General features: G+C 46.7%; 1 protein-coding gene across 1 annotated transcript in view; it reads right to left on the reverse strand.

Annotated features, from left to right (window-relative positions):
* Positions 1-270: 270 nt before the first annotated feature.
* LOC137299236 (forkhead box protein N1-like) overlaps positions 271-17,620 on the reverse strand; it is a 45,401-nt gene continuing 28,051 nt past the window's right edge. Inside the window, exons 5-8 of the mRNA XM_067967899.1 lie at positions 16,038-16,134; positions 4,397-4,604; positions 2,767-3,210; positions 271-683 (exon numbers count right to left, since the gene is read on the reverse strand). Of these exons, the coding sequence (XP_067824000.1) occupies positions 412-683; positions 2,767-3,210; positions 4,397-4,604; positions 16,038-16,134 (1,021 nt within the window). The 3' untranslated portion in view covers positions 271-411. The remainder of the gene's footprint in view (positions 684-2,766; positions 3,211-4,396; positions 4,605-16,037; positions 16,135-17,620) is intronic.

Raw genomic sequence — 17,620 nt, forward strand, 5'->3', positions numbered from 1 at the left:
CTGTAGACTGTGCACTCCTGCCCCATGATTGGTTGTAGACTGTGCACTCCTGCCCCATGATTGGTTGTAGACTGTGCACTCCTGCCCCATGATTGGCTGTAGACTGTGCACTCCTGCCCCATGATTGGTTGTAGACTGTGCACTCCTGCCCCATGATTGGTTGTAGACTGTGCACCCCTGCCCCATGATTGGTTGTAAACTGTGCACTCCTGCTCTATGATTGGTTGTAGATAAGTGCCTGTCCAGTGCTGGCTGTGATTGGTCAGTAGGTTCAGGGGGACTTTGTGTAGCCACTTCTGAAAGCAGTGGATCACTTTATTCAGGATTTTTTTGGTTGCCTCCTGGGAGTTTATCAATGCTGTCCGGCTTTGGGTGCTGTAATCAGTGTGTTCACTGATACGTAGACCTTGATCATATCAGAGTTATTGGTGTGGAGGTGGTGTTGCTCAGATGAGAGCTGGGCTTGTTGCCTAAGTCTGTGCAGGTGTTGTAGATACCGGCCAGCTGCAGATCGGCCAGGCTGTGCTCTGCGCTGCTCCGAGGGCGGGTAACTGCACTGCTGCTGTCTGGCGGGAAGCTGCTCCAGCAGAACGGAAAGAATGAAGGACATTGTGGAGACACTGCAATTGAGACCAGTGGATCTGGGGTTAAACTGTCATCCTTTAGCTCCTCCCACAGATTACCTGCAAATTAAACGATAGATTAATCCTGCAAAGCCGCTCTGGCAATTGGGATTCATTAAATTCCAGTTTAGTAGTGACTATTTCTGACTATTTCTGAAATCCAAAGTTGTGAAGTATTTCAAAACAATATCAGTAAAGTTTTAAAGACGAGGAATATAAAGTTTTCATCAGTCTGTGCTGATTTAGTTGCTCACAGCCCAGCTCTACCTCAACACCACCTCTCTCAACCCCTCCACTGTCTCTGATTTGTTACATCGCTTGTCCGACATCCAGTACTGGATGAGCAAAAACTTCCTCCAACTAAATATTGGGAAGATTGAAGTCATTGTCTTCGGTCCCCACCCCGAACTCCGTTCCCTCACCACCGACTCCATCCCTCTCCCTGGCCGCTGTCTGAGGCTGAACCAGACCGTTCGCAACCTTGGAGGCCTATTTGACCCTGAGATGAGCTTCTGACCCCATATCCACTCCATCACCAAGACTGCCTACTACCCCCTCCGTAACATTGCCCGTCTCCACCCCTGTCTCAGCTCATCTGCTGCTGAAACCCTCATCTGTGCCTTTGTTACCTCCAGACTTTTATTCCGATGCTCTCCTGGTCAGCGTCCCATCTTCTACCCTCCGTAAACTTGAGCTCATCCAATACTCTGCTGCCCGTATCCTAACTCGCACCAAGTCCCGTTCACCCATCACCCCCTGTGCTCGCTGACCTACATCGGCTCCCAGTCCGGGAACGCCTCGATTTTAAAATTCTCATCCTTGTTTTCAAATCCCTCCATGGTCTCACCCCCTCCCTATCTCTCTACAACCCTCGGCGCTCCTCCAATTCTGGCCTCTTGCACATCCCCGATTTTAATCGTTCCACCATTGGCGGCCGTGCCTTCAGCTGCCTGGGCCCTAAGCTCTGGAATTCCCTCCCTAAACCTTTCCGCCTCTCTCTCCTCCTTTAAGACGGGGTGGGGACGGGGTGCGGGTGGGGACGGGGTGCGGGTGGGGACGGTGTGGGTGGGGGGATGTGGGTGGGGACGGTGTGGGTGGGGGGTGTGGGTGGGGACGGTGTGGGTGGGGGGTGTGGGTGGGGACGGTGTGGGTGGGGGGTGTGGGTGGGGACGGTGTGGGTGGGGACGGTGTGGGTGGGGACGGTGTGGGTGGTCGAACTATTCTGGTTGATGTGTGAATCAGGGACAGGAATCCAAACGTTATTTCACACTCCAACTAAACCTTCAGTGCGTAGATTTAATTTTTGAACCCTGAATATTAATAATAAAGTCCTGACAATGTAACTGCACTGTTACTGTGTCCAGTCAGTTGAATAATTAATCAGTATCCCCAAAGTGATTGTGATATTTTATCAGCTGTCATATTCTGACTGATTCGATAACCATAGGTTGGAAATCTCATCAGCCAGTTCACTAATGCACTTGTAACAATTCCTCTCTGCACTATTTAACCAGGTTAACACTGTGTTACAGGAAGAGAGTATAATATGTTAAGCATTTAGATGTAAATAAAGCCAGTTCTAATCTCTCTCCTTCTTGGTGACTGTAGTATGAAAATTAAGTTGCATAATATTAACATTACATCGAAAATGATCACACCTGCTCCACCTCCATTATAATAACGGCCTGTGGACTTGCATCACTGTAATCACATTCTCCAACTCGTGGTGTCGCTGTAACTACAACAACTTACATTTATACACAGAAAAACAGCCCAAGGTGCTTCACAGAGGTGTAATCAGAAATAATGGATATCGAGCCAGAGAGGGAGATACTAGGACAGGTGACCGAAAGCTCAGTGAAGGAGATGGGTTTTAAGGAGGGTCTTAAAGGAGGAGAGAGAGGGGGAGAGGTTTAGGGAGGGAATTCCATAAGAGAGAGAAAATCTTATGGTACTTTCAACAGAGACCTCCCTCACCAACTGAATCATCGGGGGAGGGGGGGAAGGGCTGTTCTTAACGACTAAACATCCAATCTCTTGGTGGCCATGTCTCTTTAAAGGTAATGAGGTAATAAATTGAATTCTGATGTGGAGCCTCTTTTAATATTCAGAGGGATTATCAGCCTGACGTTGAGAGGTTTACCTTGAAGTTCAAAGTCTACAAGACTAGGATTGAGTGCATCGATATCTGTACTGATATCTCCTTCTATAAGGATGTCCTGTATATCCTTGGCCATGAGCAGTTGGCTGCTGATGTCCGGGATGCTGTGAATTGGTGGTGTCTGGCCCGGGATGGGGGAGTACTGAGTAGTGTTGACCTGTGTTCTGGTTTGGATGTAGAGCTGAGATTGATGAGGTCGTGCATGATCTGAGTAATCCTGGTTAGTGTCCACCTGCATTCTGGCCTCGCTGTATGGGTGAAGCTGAGGTTGTGGAATTGCACATTGAGGCTGCATGTGTCCCAGACACTGGGGCTGGTCCCGAACATGCAGTGGAGACAATGGCGTTTGAGCATTCAGAGGAGGTGAAACCATCATTAAAGACTTTGTTTTATCAGGTTTTTCTCCAATCAATCTGTCCAGTTCATCTGTAAAAAATAATTTGGAATTTAATTTAATTTATTACATACAGTGCAGCTCCTCTGGTCACTCTCAGTCCCCAGTGACCAGTTACCCTCTGGTCACTCACAGTCCCCAGTGACCAGTTACCCTCTGGTCACTCTCAGTCCCCAGTGACCAGTTACCCTCTGGTCACTCACAGTCCCCAGTGACCAGTTACCCTTTGGTCACTCTCAGTCCCCAGTGACCAGTCATCCTCTGGTCACTCTCAGTCCCCAGTGACCAGTTACCCTCTGGTCACTCACAGTCCCCAGTGACCAGTTACCCTCTGATCACTCACAGTCCCCAGTGACCAGTTACCCTTTGGTCACTCTCAGTCCCCAGTGACCAGTCATCCTCTGGTCACTCTCAGTCCCCAGTGACCAGTTACCCTCTGATCACTCACAGTCCCCAGTGACCAGTTACCCTCTGATCACTCACAGTCCCCAGTGACCAGTTACCCTTTGGTCACTCTCAGTCCCCAGTGACCAGTCATCCTCTGATCACTCACAGTCCCCAGTGACCAGTCATCCTCTGATCACTCACAGTCCCCAGTGACCAGTTACCCTTTGGTCACTCTCAGTCCCCAGTGACCAGTCATCTTCTGGTCACTCACAGTCCCCAGTGACCAGTCATCCTCTGATCACTCACAGTCCCCAGTGACCAATTACCCTCTGATCACTCTCAGTCCCCAATGACCAATTACCCTCTGATCACTCTCAGTCCCCAATGACCAATTACCCTCTGATCACTCTCAGTCCCCAATAACCAGTCACCCTCTGGTCACTCACAGTCCCCAGTGATCAGTCACCAATTTGGCTGCCGAGTTTCCTACATTATAACACTGACTACACTTCAAAGGTACTTCATTGGCTGTAAAGCGCTTTGGGAGTTCCTGAGGTTGTGAAAGGCGCTATATAAATGCAAGTCTTTCTTCAACAAAAGCAAAATACTGAAAATGCTGGAAATCTGAAATAAAAACAGAAAATGGTGGAAACACTCGGCAGGTCAGGCACCATCTGTTCCTTCTCATTAGCTGATCCATGGAATGGAACTGGTGTCTGGAGCCCTGCTGGGTTAACCCCCAGTATAAATGAAGCAGGCGAGAAGCCAGCTGCTGAATTTATTACATAAACCAGTGCAGGCCACAGCCTGTTCCCTGCGTTCCCCACTTGCCTGGTTTAGCCATGCTTTTCCTCACTGCTGCTGGGTCTTTCCTCCTCCATTTCTGCAGCTCCTCCTGCATCTTTTGGATCTTAGCGGGGTTCAGGGCCCACAGGCAGCCCTTTCTGGAGGTGCCCCCGGACTTGTTCTCCACTTTCTCAAAGCACTTATTCAGAGACAGGTTGTGCCGCACTGAGTTCTTCCAGCCGTCTGGCGCTGTCTGGAACAACAGTCAGTTGGACACAAACTTTACTTTATTTTTTACCAGTTTCCTCCCCATCTCTTCCAAACGCTCCGACTGTTGCTGGAGTCCGGTTACACAGAAGCCGACCACCCTCTGGTACCTTTGGCTAAATTCCTATTCTTTACATACAAGCCCAGGCAGAGAGTATCAGCAAGCTATTCAACTACAGGGTGCATCACAGCCAAGCCCAATCTTGTCCTCACTCAACATCTGCACCCACGCCCTTTCCCGCAGGGAGGTCTCTAGATAGCGATACCATTGAAGAACTCTGGCTGATGTTCCCCTCCCTAACCCAGGGGCTGAGATCAGGTGACTCATCAAAGAACATGAATTGAACCTCGGACTTTCTGGTCTGTTCCATTCAGCGCTGCATTTATCCATGGGGGTCATCGGGGAAGTTCATGTAATCAGCTTTGGGGGGGGTCTTTAATGGTCACACTGTAATGTAGGACTGAGTACAAAGTGTCCAGTTTACTAGTATGACCACAAAATGTTATACCATGATATGGATAGGATTCTACAAAAATAATCTGTATATCCATGGCAGAAAGGATGGATTAAAGTAGGATTTTTTGAAGTTTAACACGAATTTCTTTAAATGGAATTGTAATGTACCTTCAAAGAATCAACCAGGCATTGAAACCATAACACAGAGTTAAACCAGAACACAATTCAGAGAATGAAACTGAATAAAATCAATCGCTCCCTCTCGACGTTTAATGAACAAATTCAGCCAATGTTTGAACCTGAGGCACACACCCAGTATAAATCTGAAAACTCCACCATAAACAACTGGAACATTCAGGGAAACGTATAAAGTCTGCTCAGGGTGATTGTCATGTTGGGGAAAACTGACACTTCCTGGGTGGGATTTGCTTTTTATACATCCTGCCTTATACCTCTCTGGGGGCTGGTTAGTGTTGGTATTGGTTAGTGTTGGGGGTTGTTTGGTGTTGGGATTGTTTGGTGTTGGGGGTTGTTTGGTGTTGGGATTGTTTGGTGTTGGGGGTTGTTTGGTGTTGGGATTGTTTGGTGTTGGGATTGTTTGGTGTTGGGATTGTTTGGTGTTGGGATTGTTTGGTGTTGGGGGTTGTTTGGTGTTGGGATTGTTTGGTGTTGGGGATTGTTTGGTGTTGGGATTGTTTGGTGTTGGGATTGTTTGGTGTTGGGATTGTTTGATGTTGGGATTGTTTGGTGTTGGGGGTTGTTTGGTGTTGGGGGTTGTTTGGTGTTGGGATTGTTTGGTGTTGGGATTGTTTGGTGTTGGGGATTGTTTGGTGTTGGGGGTTGTTTGGTGTTGGGATTGTTTGGTGTTGGGGTTGTTTGGTGTTGGGATTGTTTGGTGTTGGGGATTGTTTGGTGTTGGGGGTTGTTTGGTGTTGGGATTGTTTGGTGTTGGGGATTGTTTGGTGTTGGGGATTGTTTGGTGTTGGGGTTGTTTGGTGTTGGGATTGTTTGGTGTTGGGGATTGTTTGGTGTTGGGGGTTGTTTGGTGTTGGGATTGTTTGGTGTTGGGATTGTTTGGTGTTGGGATTGTTTGGTGTTGGGGGTTGTTTGGTGTTGGGATTGTTTGGTGTTGGGATTGTTTGGTGTTGGGATTGTTTGGTGTTGGGGGTTGTTTGGTGTTGGGATTGTTTGGTGTTGGGGATTGTTTGGTGTTGGGGATTGTTTGGTGTTGGGATTGTTTGGTGTTGGGGGTTGTTTGGTGTTGGGGGTTGTTTGGTGTTGGGATTGTTTGGTGTTGGGGATTGTTGCTTTAATAGTCTGTAAATAATGCATAAGATTGATGACTGACTTTCAATTTGTGATTACAGCATTATAATACGCAGTGTTTTGCTGGATTATTGTAAAGTAATGCTGTGTGCCTATAATATTTCAAGTTCTGCTAGCTACATTAAACATATAAAAACGACCAAGTATAAATAGAGAATTCTTTACATTTATGTGGGTAATACAGAGTTTATTTAGTAAGACCACAGTTGGAGGACTGTGTGCAGTTTTGGGCTCTACACTATTGGAAAGGTATTGAGGATTTAGCGAGGATAGTGTGTGGACTCACTGGGATGTTGCCCGGTGTGAGGAAATACAAATACAACGACTTGAAAACTGAGGCTGTTTTAATTAGAACAGAGGAGATTAAGAGGCAGATTCTACCCATCTACTGAGTGGTGATTTAGTAAGTTACCTCATCCAAGTAATCAGTAAATATTGTTAATTATCACCTTGTCAACGTGATACAATCTCAGGGAAATCTGGAAGATTTTCTGGGCTAAAAGCAAATTCGAGTGCAAGAGTAAAAAAAACGTTCTCTTTATCGTCAGCTCATCTGTGGAGCCCCCAAACCTTAAGATACTGGCCCCAGATATGACTGTCCATCTGATGAAGAATAGCTACAAAACCGGCATCTACCCGACAATGTGGAAAATTGCCCAGGTATGTCCTGTCCACATAAAGCAGGACAAATCCAATCCGGCCAATTACCGCCCCATCAGTCTACTCTCAATCATCAGCAAAGTGATGGAAGGTGTTGTCGACAGTGCTATCAAGTGGCACTTACTCACCAATAACCTGCTCACCGATGCTCAGTTTGGGTTCCGCCAGGACCACTCGGCTCCAGACCTCATTACAGCCTTGGTCCAAACATGGATAAAAGAGCTGAATTCCAGAGGTGAGGTGAGAGTGACTGCCCTTGACATCAAGGCGGCATTTGACCGAGTGTGGCATCAAGGAGCCCTAGTAAAATTGAAGTCAATGGGAATCAGGGAGAAAGTTCTCCAGTGGCTGGAGTCATACCGAGCACAAAGGAAGATGGTAGTGGCTGTTGGAGGCCAATCATCTCAGCCCCAGGACATTGCTGCAGGAGTTCTTCAGGGCAGTGTCCTAGGCCCAACCATCTTCAGCTGCTTCATCAATGTCCTTCCCTCCATCATAAGGTCAGAAATGGGGATGTTCGCTGATGACTGCACAGTGTTCAGTTCCATTCGCAACCCCTCAGATAATGAAGCAGTCCGTGCCCACATGCAGCAAGACCTGGACAACATCCAGGCTTGGGCTGATAAGTGGCAAGTAACATTCGCACCAGACAAGTGCCAGGCAACAAGAGAGAGTCTAACAACCTCCCCTTGACATTCAACGGCATTACCATTGCTGAATCCCCCACCATCAACATCCTGGGGGTCACCATTGACCAGAAACTTAACTGGACCAGCCACATAAATACTGTGGCTATGAGAGCAGGTCAGAGGCTGCGTATTCTGCGGCAAGTGACTCACCTCCTGACTCCCCAAAGCCTTTCCACCATCTACAAGGCACAAGTCAGGAGTGTGATGGAATACTCTCCACTTGCCTGGATGAGTGCAGCTCCAACAACACTCAAGAAGCTCGACACCATCCAGGACAAAGCAGCCCGCTTGATTGGCACCCCATCCACCACCCTAAACATTCACTCCCTTCACCACCGGCGTACTGTGGCTGCAGTGTGTACCATCCACAGGATGCACTGCAGCAACTCGCCAAGGCTTCTTCGACAGCACCTCCCAAACCCGCGACCTCTACCACCTAGAAGGACAAGAGCAGCAGGCACATGGGAACAACACCACCTGCACATTCCCCTCCAAGTCACACACCATCCCGACTTGGAAATATATCGCCGTTCCTTCATCGTCGCTGGGTCAAAATCCTGGAACTCCCTTCCTAACAACACTGTGGGAGAACCTTCACCACACGGACTGCAGCGGTTCAAGGCGGCGGCTCACCACCACCTTCTCAAGGGCAATTAGGGATGGGCAATAAATGCCGGCCTCGCCAGCGACGCCCACATCCCATGAACGAATTAAAAAAAGCTTAGAGCTAAGAAATAAGCTGGAATTTCACTCGCTCCATGAAGCATTTTTAACATCAGAAGGAAGGAATATCTAAGGGTTCATTCCTTTCCCGGGGAAGGCAAGATGTGTTGTACATTTACGGGAGTAATGTCTGGTTGTGGACCTTTTTTTTAAGTCTCGTTGGATTTTTGTTGGTGAGAACCATCTGAATGAGGCCCTCTCAGAGTGGTGACTGAGCTCTACCTGCTGGTCACAAGGCAACACTGCAGCCTGCTCATACAAACATGGCCTACTTGTTAAATCTAAAGTACTGCAGCACTAATTGTGTTCTAGCGTACGTACGAGAGACCTGTCACTTTGTGGTGTGATGGGGTTACGTGCATCTGTGTTGTTGAATGTACCAGGGGCGTAGTGTTCTGATTCTGGCAGATAATTTGTCAGTAATTCCAGAATCTAGCCCGAGGAGTGGTCGGTGAGCGGTGATTAGTTCCACGCACAGCAGATACGAACGGTAATATGATCCGGTACATAGAGCTGCAATCTGGGACTTCCAGATAACATACATCTAAAGTGACACCTATTCAAAGATGAGAACAAATGTGCATGTGGTCACAATGAGGAGCAAATGCTTAAATGGGCTTCATTAGCCACAGATTAACATTCTGGCCCCAGGCAATCAGCAGATCAGTGGGGTAGTTTCACTTGGATTCTCGCTGACTCTATGCTTACAAAGGATCCTGTCAGTCCAGCTTGGTTGGCACTCAGTATTGCCACAGGAACATTAATTGTAGATTCAGCTTCACCATGGCTCAGTGGGTATCACTCTCGCCTTTAATCAGAAGGCCCATGGGTTCAAGTCTCAATCCAGAGGTTTGAGCACATAATCTAGACTGACACCAGTGCAATACTGAGGGACAGACATTAAACCGAGGCCCCCGTCTGCCCTCAGGTGGATGTAAAAGATCACATTGCACTATTTCATTTCACTATTCACTATTTCATTTTCTTTCTATGGACCCACGGCGAGGAATCACTGAAGAGACTACACGATAACATCAACAAGTTCCATCCCACCATCAAGCTCACCATGGACTACTCCTCAGAATCAGTTTCTTTCTTGGACACACGAATCTCCATCAAAGACGGGCACCTCAGCACCTCACTCTACCGCAAGCCCACGGACAACCTCACGATGCTCCACTTTTCCAGCTTCCACCCTAACCACGTCAAAGAGGCCATCCCCTATGGACAGGCCCTGCGAATACACAGGGTCTGCTCAGACGAGGAGGAACGCGATGGACACCTACAGACGCTGAAAGACGCCCTAGTAAGAACGGAATATGACGCTCGACTCATCGATCGACAGTTCCGACGGGCCACAGCAAAAAATCGCATAGACCTCCTCAGGAGACTAACACGGGACGCAACCAACAGAGTACCCTTTGTCGTCCAGTACTTCCCCGGAGCGGAGAAACTACGCCATGTTCTCCGCAGCCTTCAACATGTCATCAATGACGACGAACACCTCGCTATGGCCATCCCCACACCTCCACTACTCGCCTTTAAACAGCCACCCAACCTCAAACAGACCATCGTTCGCAGCAAATTACCCAGCTTTCAAGAGAACAGCGTCCACGACACCACACAACCCTGCCACGGTAACCTCTGCAAGACATGCCAGATCATCGACACAGATACCACCATCACACGAGAGGACACCACCCACCAGGTGCATGGTTCATACTCCTGTGACTCGGCCAACGTTGTCTACCTCATACGTTGCAGGAAAGGATGCCCCAGAGCATGGTACATTGGCGAGACCATGCAGACACTGCGACAACGGATGAACGGACACCGCGCAACAATCGCCAAACAGGAGGGTTCCCTCCCAGTCGGGGAACACTTCAGCAGTCAAGGACATTCAGCCACCGACCTTCGGGTAAGCGTACTCCAAGGCGGCCTTCGAGACACACGACAACGCAAAATCGTCGAGCAGAAATTGATAGCCAAGTTCCGCACCCATGAGGACGGCCTCAACCGGGACCTTGGGTTCATGTCACGCTACACGTTACCCCACCAGCGAACAAATGTTATCTGTTTTTAATATAACGGGTCAGTTGCTGTCTTTTCTATGTTTCTACCTCTCTATCTCTGTTTTTTTTTGTTTGTTGTTTTTTTTGGTGATTTGTATATTCTGAGACCTGGCAGGTAACACCTGTCTGTCTGCACACTGATTGCCTTGGCAACGGGCAGTTGAAAAAACTGTCTGTTATCACCAGCATTGTTCTGTGAATTATAAATGCGACTTCATTTCGAGGACTTCATTTCCGCATCGTTCACCTGAGGAAGGAGGTAGCCTCCGAAAGCTTGTGAATTTAAAATAAAATTGCTGGACTATAACTTGGTGTTGTAAAATTGTTTACAATTGTCAACCCCAGTCCATCACCGGCATCTCCACATTATTTCAAAGAAGAGCAGGGGAGTTCTCCCCCGTGTCCTGGGGCCAATATTTATCCCTCAACCAACATCACTAAAAAACAGATTATCTGGTCATGTATCTCACTGCTGTTTGTGGGATCTTGCTGTGCACAAATTGGCTGCTGCGTTTCCCACATTACAACAGTGCCTACACTTCAAAAAAGTACTTCATTGGCTGTAAAGTGTTTTGGGACGTCCGGAGGTCGTGAAAGGTGCGATAGAAATACATGCAAGTTCTTTCTTTCTTTCTATTTAAGCCCCACAGTAGTACTGAGACACACCATCTAGCCTGACACTTCATGAAGTACTGAGGGAGTACTGCATTGTCAGAGGGACTGTCTTTTGGGTAAGGTGTGAAACACCACCAAAAATATTTCAGATATTAAAATTAGCCCCGGCAGTTCGAAATGGGCCTGGCCTCACGAGCATTCAGACTTCTGGGTGGCCTGCCCGTTCCCCCTCTCCCCCACCCCGCACCCCCCCCTGCCTCATACTGATCCCGCCACAAGTTAAAATCAACCCCCAGTGTATACAGACCCCTGTGAGATGTGCTAAATAAATGCAAGTCTTATAGCTATGATAAAGTATCAATTACGTGTTTTGGTGAGGTCAATTTTCCATAAAGGTGAGATCGCTCTTAAACTTTACAATTCTTAAAGGAATGGCCACGCACTGCCTGAGAACAGCAGGAGTCTGAGGATTAGGACAAGAAGTTTGAAATCAACCTACCAGGAAAAGGGAGCCAGTGGAGGTCAGTGAGGAAACTTGTTTGGATGATAGAAGCTCTATTCAGATAAACTGTGTTTAGGGCACGTTGACAATACCTGACAGAATCGACCCACACCACCGGTCCCCTTCCTCCATTTCTGTGGGTTGCTGTCGAACTCTGCTGTGTAATGCACAGACCCAATTGTTACTGAATGCCAGATCCCATTTACTTAACAGGGACAGGCAGGTTCACAGACATGGATTGTCACAACTCCACCTAGACGCAGCTCCAGGGAGGTTTGGACATTTACACTGTGAGGTGCAGCTGATGGAGGGGAAAACATGGGGGAAATCAGCCTCTGCTGGACTCCTGTGTGTGGCAGACTGTGTGAAACCATGGAAAAACTGGGACCCATGCAGGATACAACACTGTGAGTGGCACATTTTCATGTTAGGGGTTATTCACACAACGTTGCCATCAACTCTTGCTAGTTGATTGCTGAAGGCTGTGTGTCCTGTATTAATAGGCGGAATATATCACCACACTACAGGAGAATGTGAACTGTTCCCTTTGCCCGCTCTTGATTATCCACGTGTGCATTTCATCTCCTAAATTACACGGTTGGCTAGACTTTTTACCTATTTGCAAAGAGTTATTTTTAAAAAATCTTTTGTTTTTCTCGAGCTCCTTTGGGCTGTTTGGTGCCGCTTGGGTTGAGGGGGGTGGGCAGGTGATTGCCTGGGTTGAGGGGGGTGGGCAGGTGATTGCCTGGGTTGAGGGGGGTGGGCAGGTGATTGCCTGGGTTGAGGGGGGTGGGCAGGTGATTGCCTGGGTTGAGCGGGTGGGCAGGTAATTGCTTGGGTTGAGGGGGGTGGGCAGGTGATTGCCTGGGTTGAGGGGGGTGGGCAAGTGATTGCCTGGGTTGAGGGGGGTGGGCAGGTGATTGCCTGGGTTGAGGGGGGTGGGCAGGTGATTGCCTGGGTTGAGGGGGGTGGGCAGGTGATTGCCTGGGTTGAGGGGGGTGGGCAGGTAATTGCCTGGGTAGAGAGGGGTGGGCAAGTGATTGCCTGGGTTGAGAGGGGTGGGCAGGTGATATACTGGTAGCCATAGAAACATAGAAAATAGGAGCAAGAGTAGGCCATTCAGCCCTTCGGGCCTGCTACGCCATTCAAATTGATCATGGCTGATCGTCTAACTCAGTACCCTGTTCCCTCTTTTTCCCCCATATCCCTTGATCCCTTTAGCATTAAGAAATATATCTATCTCCTTCTTGAATACATCTAATGACTTGGCCTCCACTGCCTTCTGTGGTAGAGAATTCCACAGGTTCACCACCCTCTGAGTGAAGAAATTTCTCCTCATCTCGGTTCTAAATGGCATACCCCATACCCTGAGACTGTGACCCCTGGTTCTGGACTCCCCAGCCATCGGGAACATCCTCCCTGCATCTAGTCTGTCTAGTCCTGTTAGAATTTTATATGTTTCGATGAGATCACCTCTCATTCTTCTAAACGCTAGTGAATATAGGCCTAGTCGACCCAATCTCTCCTCATACGTCAGTCCCGCCATCCCAGGAATCAGTCTGGTAAACCTTCGTTGCACGCCCTCCATGGCAAGGACATCCTTCCTCAGATAAGGAGACCAAAACTGCTCACAATACTCCAGATGTGGTCTCACCAAGGCCCTGTACAACTGCAGTAAGACATCCCCTGTTGCTGTACTCAAATCCTCTTGCAATGAAGGCCAACATACCATTCACCTTCCTAACTGCTTGCTGCACCTGAATGCTCGCTTTCAGCGACTGGTGTACAAGGACACCCAGGTCTCGTTGCACCTCCCCTTTTCCCAATCTATCACCATTCAGATAATAATCTACCGTTCTGTTTTTATAACCAAAGTGGATAACCTCACATTTATCCACATTATACTGCATCTGCCATGTTCTTGCCCACTCACCCAACTTGTCTAAATCACATTGAAGCCTCTTTGCATCCTCCTCACAGCTCACATTCCACCCCAGCCCTGACAATGCTGCATTTAATTGGTTAACGTGGCGAGCAGGGTTGGTCCTGAGCAGTTTCGCCTTTTCAGACCTTTATCTATGTAGGAAGCCACATGGGAAGTGCAGACCCAACCTGCCCCTCACTCTTGTTTGGTCCAGAGAGTTGGAACAGGGACACCTGAGGATCTTACTGTACATGAAAATGAATAAAGGAGCCTGCGGTGATTCAGGGAATGACTGGAATGAAACATAAACCTGCAGACTGAAAGCCTCTTTGTGTAATAGATTCCCAATTTAAAGTGGAGGAATTTCTCTCCCTCTTATCTCCTCATCTGACAGTGAGATATTACATAATGATTTATCAGATTATTATATGGTATCGCAGCTGCTCTGGATCCGATTTCTTAATTCCTCATAAATTATAATTACTGATTTATTTTCATCTGATCTGAACTTTTTAGGTGCACATGAAGATTTATGAAAAACACAAACAAGACTGCTATTTTCCGAGGACATGGAAACACAAAATCTCATTTCTGCTCCTTCACTCTTTGTACAAAAAAAACCCTTTTGACGTCCTTATCAAGTCTTTGACTGGTAGTCATCACTAATGGACACATCATGAAGACAACCTCTTCCAAACAGATAAACTGCCATGAGAAATTAACTTATCACATTGAAATGTTTCTGGAAACAAGTGGTTTGGATTTCACTGTAATTTTCTAGTGGGAGCCGAGCTGGGTCATCACACCTGAGAGTCTGTGAATGAACAAACCAACGGGAAATCACGGCACAGGGCTACCAACGGTGACTGGGCTCCAGGAGTTTGACATTGTGTTTATGTTGATTTTTTTTTAGAATTATAAAGCTGTTTCATCAGATCAACAGATAATCAGTGCAATCTAGTTCTTCACTCTGAGGGAAACATTTCAGGGAATGCACCGTTTGTGTACTTACAGTTTCACTTGTGGAGAGGTGGGCATGAAACTTCCTTTTTCCAATGTTCTCCTCTCCTGAAGGTTTTGTTCAAGTGATCATTCTTCACATGTTTGCGACTAGACAGCGGGGACCAGCACAATGCTCAACAATCACGCTCAATAATACTCAACAATCACGCTCAATAATACTCAACAATCACGCTCAATAATACTCAACAATCACGCTCAATAATACTCAACAATCACGCTCAATAATACTCAACAATCACGCTCAATAATACTCAACAATCACGCTCAGTAATGCTTAACAATACTCAACAATCACGGTCAAAAATGCTCAACAATACTCATGTAAGGAGTCTTACAACACCAGGTTATAGTCCAACAGCTTTATTTGGAATCACAAGCTTTCGGAGCTTTCCTCCTTCATCAGGTGAGTGCTGTTGAGTATTGTTAAAGCTGTTGGACTATAACCTGGTGTTGTAAGACTCCTTACATTTGTCCACCCCAGTCCATCACCGGCATCTCCACATCATGGCAACAATACTCAACAATCACGCTCAATAATACTCAACAATCACGCTCAACAATACTCAACAATCACGCTCAATAATACTCAACAGTCACGCTCAATAATACTCAACAATCACGCTCAATAATACTCAACAATCACGCTCAATAATACTCAACAATCACGCTCAATAATACTCAACAATCACGCTCAATAATACTCAACAATCACGCTCAATAATACTCAACAATACTCAACAATCACGCTCAATAATACTCAACAATCATGCTCAATAATACTCAACAATCATGCTCAATAATACTCAACAATCATGCTCAATAATACTCAACAGTCACGCTCAATAATACTCAACAGTCACGCTCAATAATACTCAACAATCACGCTCAATAATACTCAACAATCACGCTCAGTAATGCTTAACAATACTCAACAATCACGGTCAAAAATGCTCAACAATACTCATGTAAGGAGTCTTACAACACCAGGTTATAGTCCAACAGCTTTATTTGGAATCACAAGCTTTCGGAGCTTTCCTCCTTCATCAGGTGAGTGCTGTTGAGTATTGTTAAAGCTGTTGGACTATAACCTGGTGTTGTAAGACTCCTTACATTTGTCCACCCCAGTCCATCACCGGCATCTCCACATCATGGCAACAATACTCAACAATCACGCTCAACAATACTCAACAATCACGCTCAATAATACTCAACAATCACGCTCAATCTCATTATCCCTCTCTAGGACAGGACTACGCAGACCAATTCTCCACTCCAGCTGTTGCCTTGGCTGTGTTCAGTTGACTCAGCGCAGTTTGGGCTTTACACCTGGGATCTTCCTGGTCACCACATGGTGCTGGCTTGATTGCTAAATCATTGAGGAAGTGGCAATTGTTATGATAGGAATTCATAGTTAAATGGTTGACGTACCTTAAAATAAGGGAAATGCTCAGTCATGAAGTTATAGATCTCACTGACGGGCAAACTCCCTATTTTACTGTTCTTCAGTGCCATGAAGATTAGAATGCTTGAAAGAAACAAAGAATGAGCTCGTTATTTATCACAGATCAAATTCGTATCTCTACCTGTTCAGTTACCCTCACAGTGCCTTGTTCTGATTTGACCCATAGAATAATTAAAATTGTGTTACCAATCAGTCCAATAATGGGACTAATAAATATAGAATTATCCGTCCTGTAAAACAAATCCCACACATTGGGAACGTTTAATTTTGCTGATTTGCCCCTCTGCTGAAAGTGCTGACTCCTTGCTGAGTCAACATTTCTGGGTCACTGGCAGCTTCCAGTACCTCACTCAGGAGGCCATTCATTCTTCAACAGCGTGCTTAGATAATGAGTGTCAACAGGATATTTAGGGCAAAACAGCCCAGCCTGATGCTGTTCAATTGGTTCACTAATGTCCTTTAGGGAAGGAAACCTGCCGTCCTTACCCAGTATGGGCCTATACCTGACTCCTAGAACATAAGACCATAAGAAATAGGAGCAGGAGTAGGCCAATCGGCCCCTCGAGCCTGCTCCGCCATTCAATAAGATCATGGCTGATCTGGTCCTAACCTCAAATCTAAAATCATGTCCAATTTCCTGCCCACTCCCCGTAACCCCTAATTCCTTTTACTTCGAGGAAACTGTCTATTTCTGTTTTAAATTTATTTAATGATGTAGCTTCCACAGCTTCCTGGGGCAGCAAATTCCACAGACCTACCACCTCTGAGTGAAGAAGTTTCTCCTCATCTCAGTTTTGAAAGAGCAGCCCCTTATCCTAAGATTATGCCCCCTCGTTCTAGTTTCACCCATCCTTGGGAACATCCTTACCGCATCCACCCGATCAAGCCCCTTCACAATCTTATATGTTTCAATAAGATCGCCTCTCATTCTTCTGAACTCCAATGAGTAGAGTCCCAATCTACTCAACCTCTCCTCATATGTCCACCCCCTCATCCCTGGGATTAACCGAGTGAACCTTCTTTGTACTGCCTCGAGAGCAAGTATGTCTTTTCTTAAGTATGGACACCAAAACTGTATGCAGTATTCCAGGTGCGGTCTCACCAATACCTTATATAACTGCAGCAATACCTCCCTGTTTTTATATTCTATCCCCCTAGCAATAAAAGCCAACATTCCGTTGGCCTTCTTGATCACCTGCTGCACCTGCATACTAACCTTTTGATTTTCTTGCACTAGGACCCCCAGATCCCTTTGTACTGCAGTACTTTCCAGTTTCTCGCCATTGAGATAATAACTTGCTGTCCGATTTTTCCTGCCAAAGTGCATAACCTCACATTTTCCAACATTGTATTGCATCTGCCAAATCTCCACCCACTCACCCAGCCTGTCTATATCCCCTTGTAGGTTTTTTATGTCCTCCTCACTCTCTACTTTCCCTCCCATCTTTGTATCATCTGCAAACTTTGATATGTTATACTCGGTCCCCTCCTCCAAATCGTTAATATAGATTGTAAAGAGTTGGGGACCCAGCACCGACCCCTGCGGAAC

Source organism: Heptranchias perlo, chromosome 28 (genome assembly GCF_035084215.1).
Source record: "Heptranchias perlo isolate sHepPer1 chromosome 28, sHepPer1.hap1, whole genome shotgun sequence".
In the NCBI taxonomy this organism is placed as follows: domain Eukaryota; kingdom Metazoa; phylum Chordata; class Chondrichthyes; order Hexanchiformes; family Hexanchidae; genus Heptranchias; species Heptranchias perlo.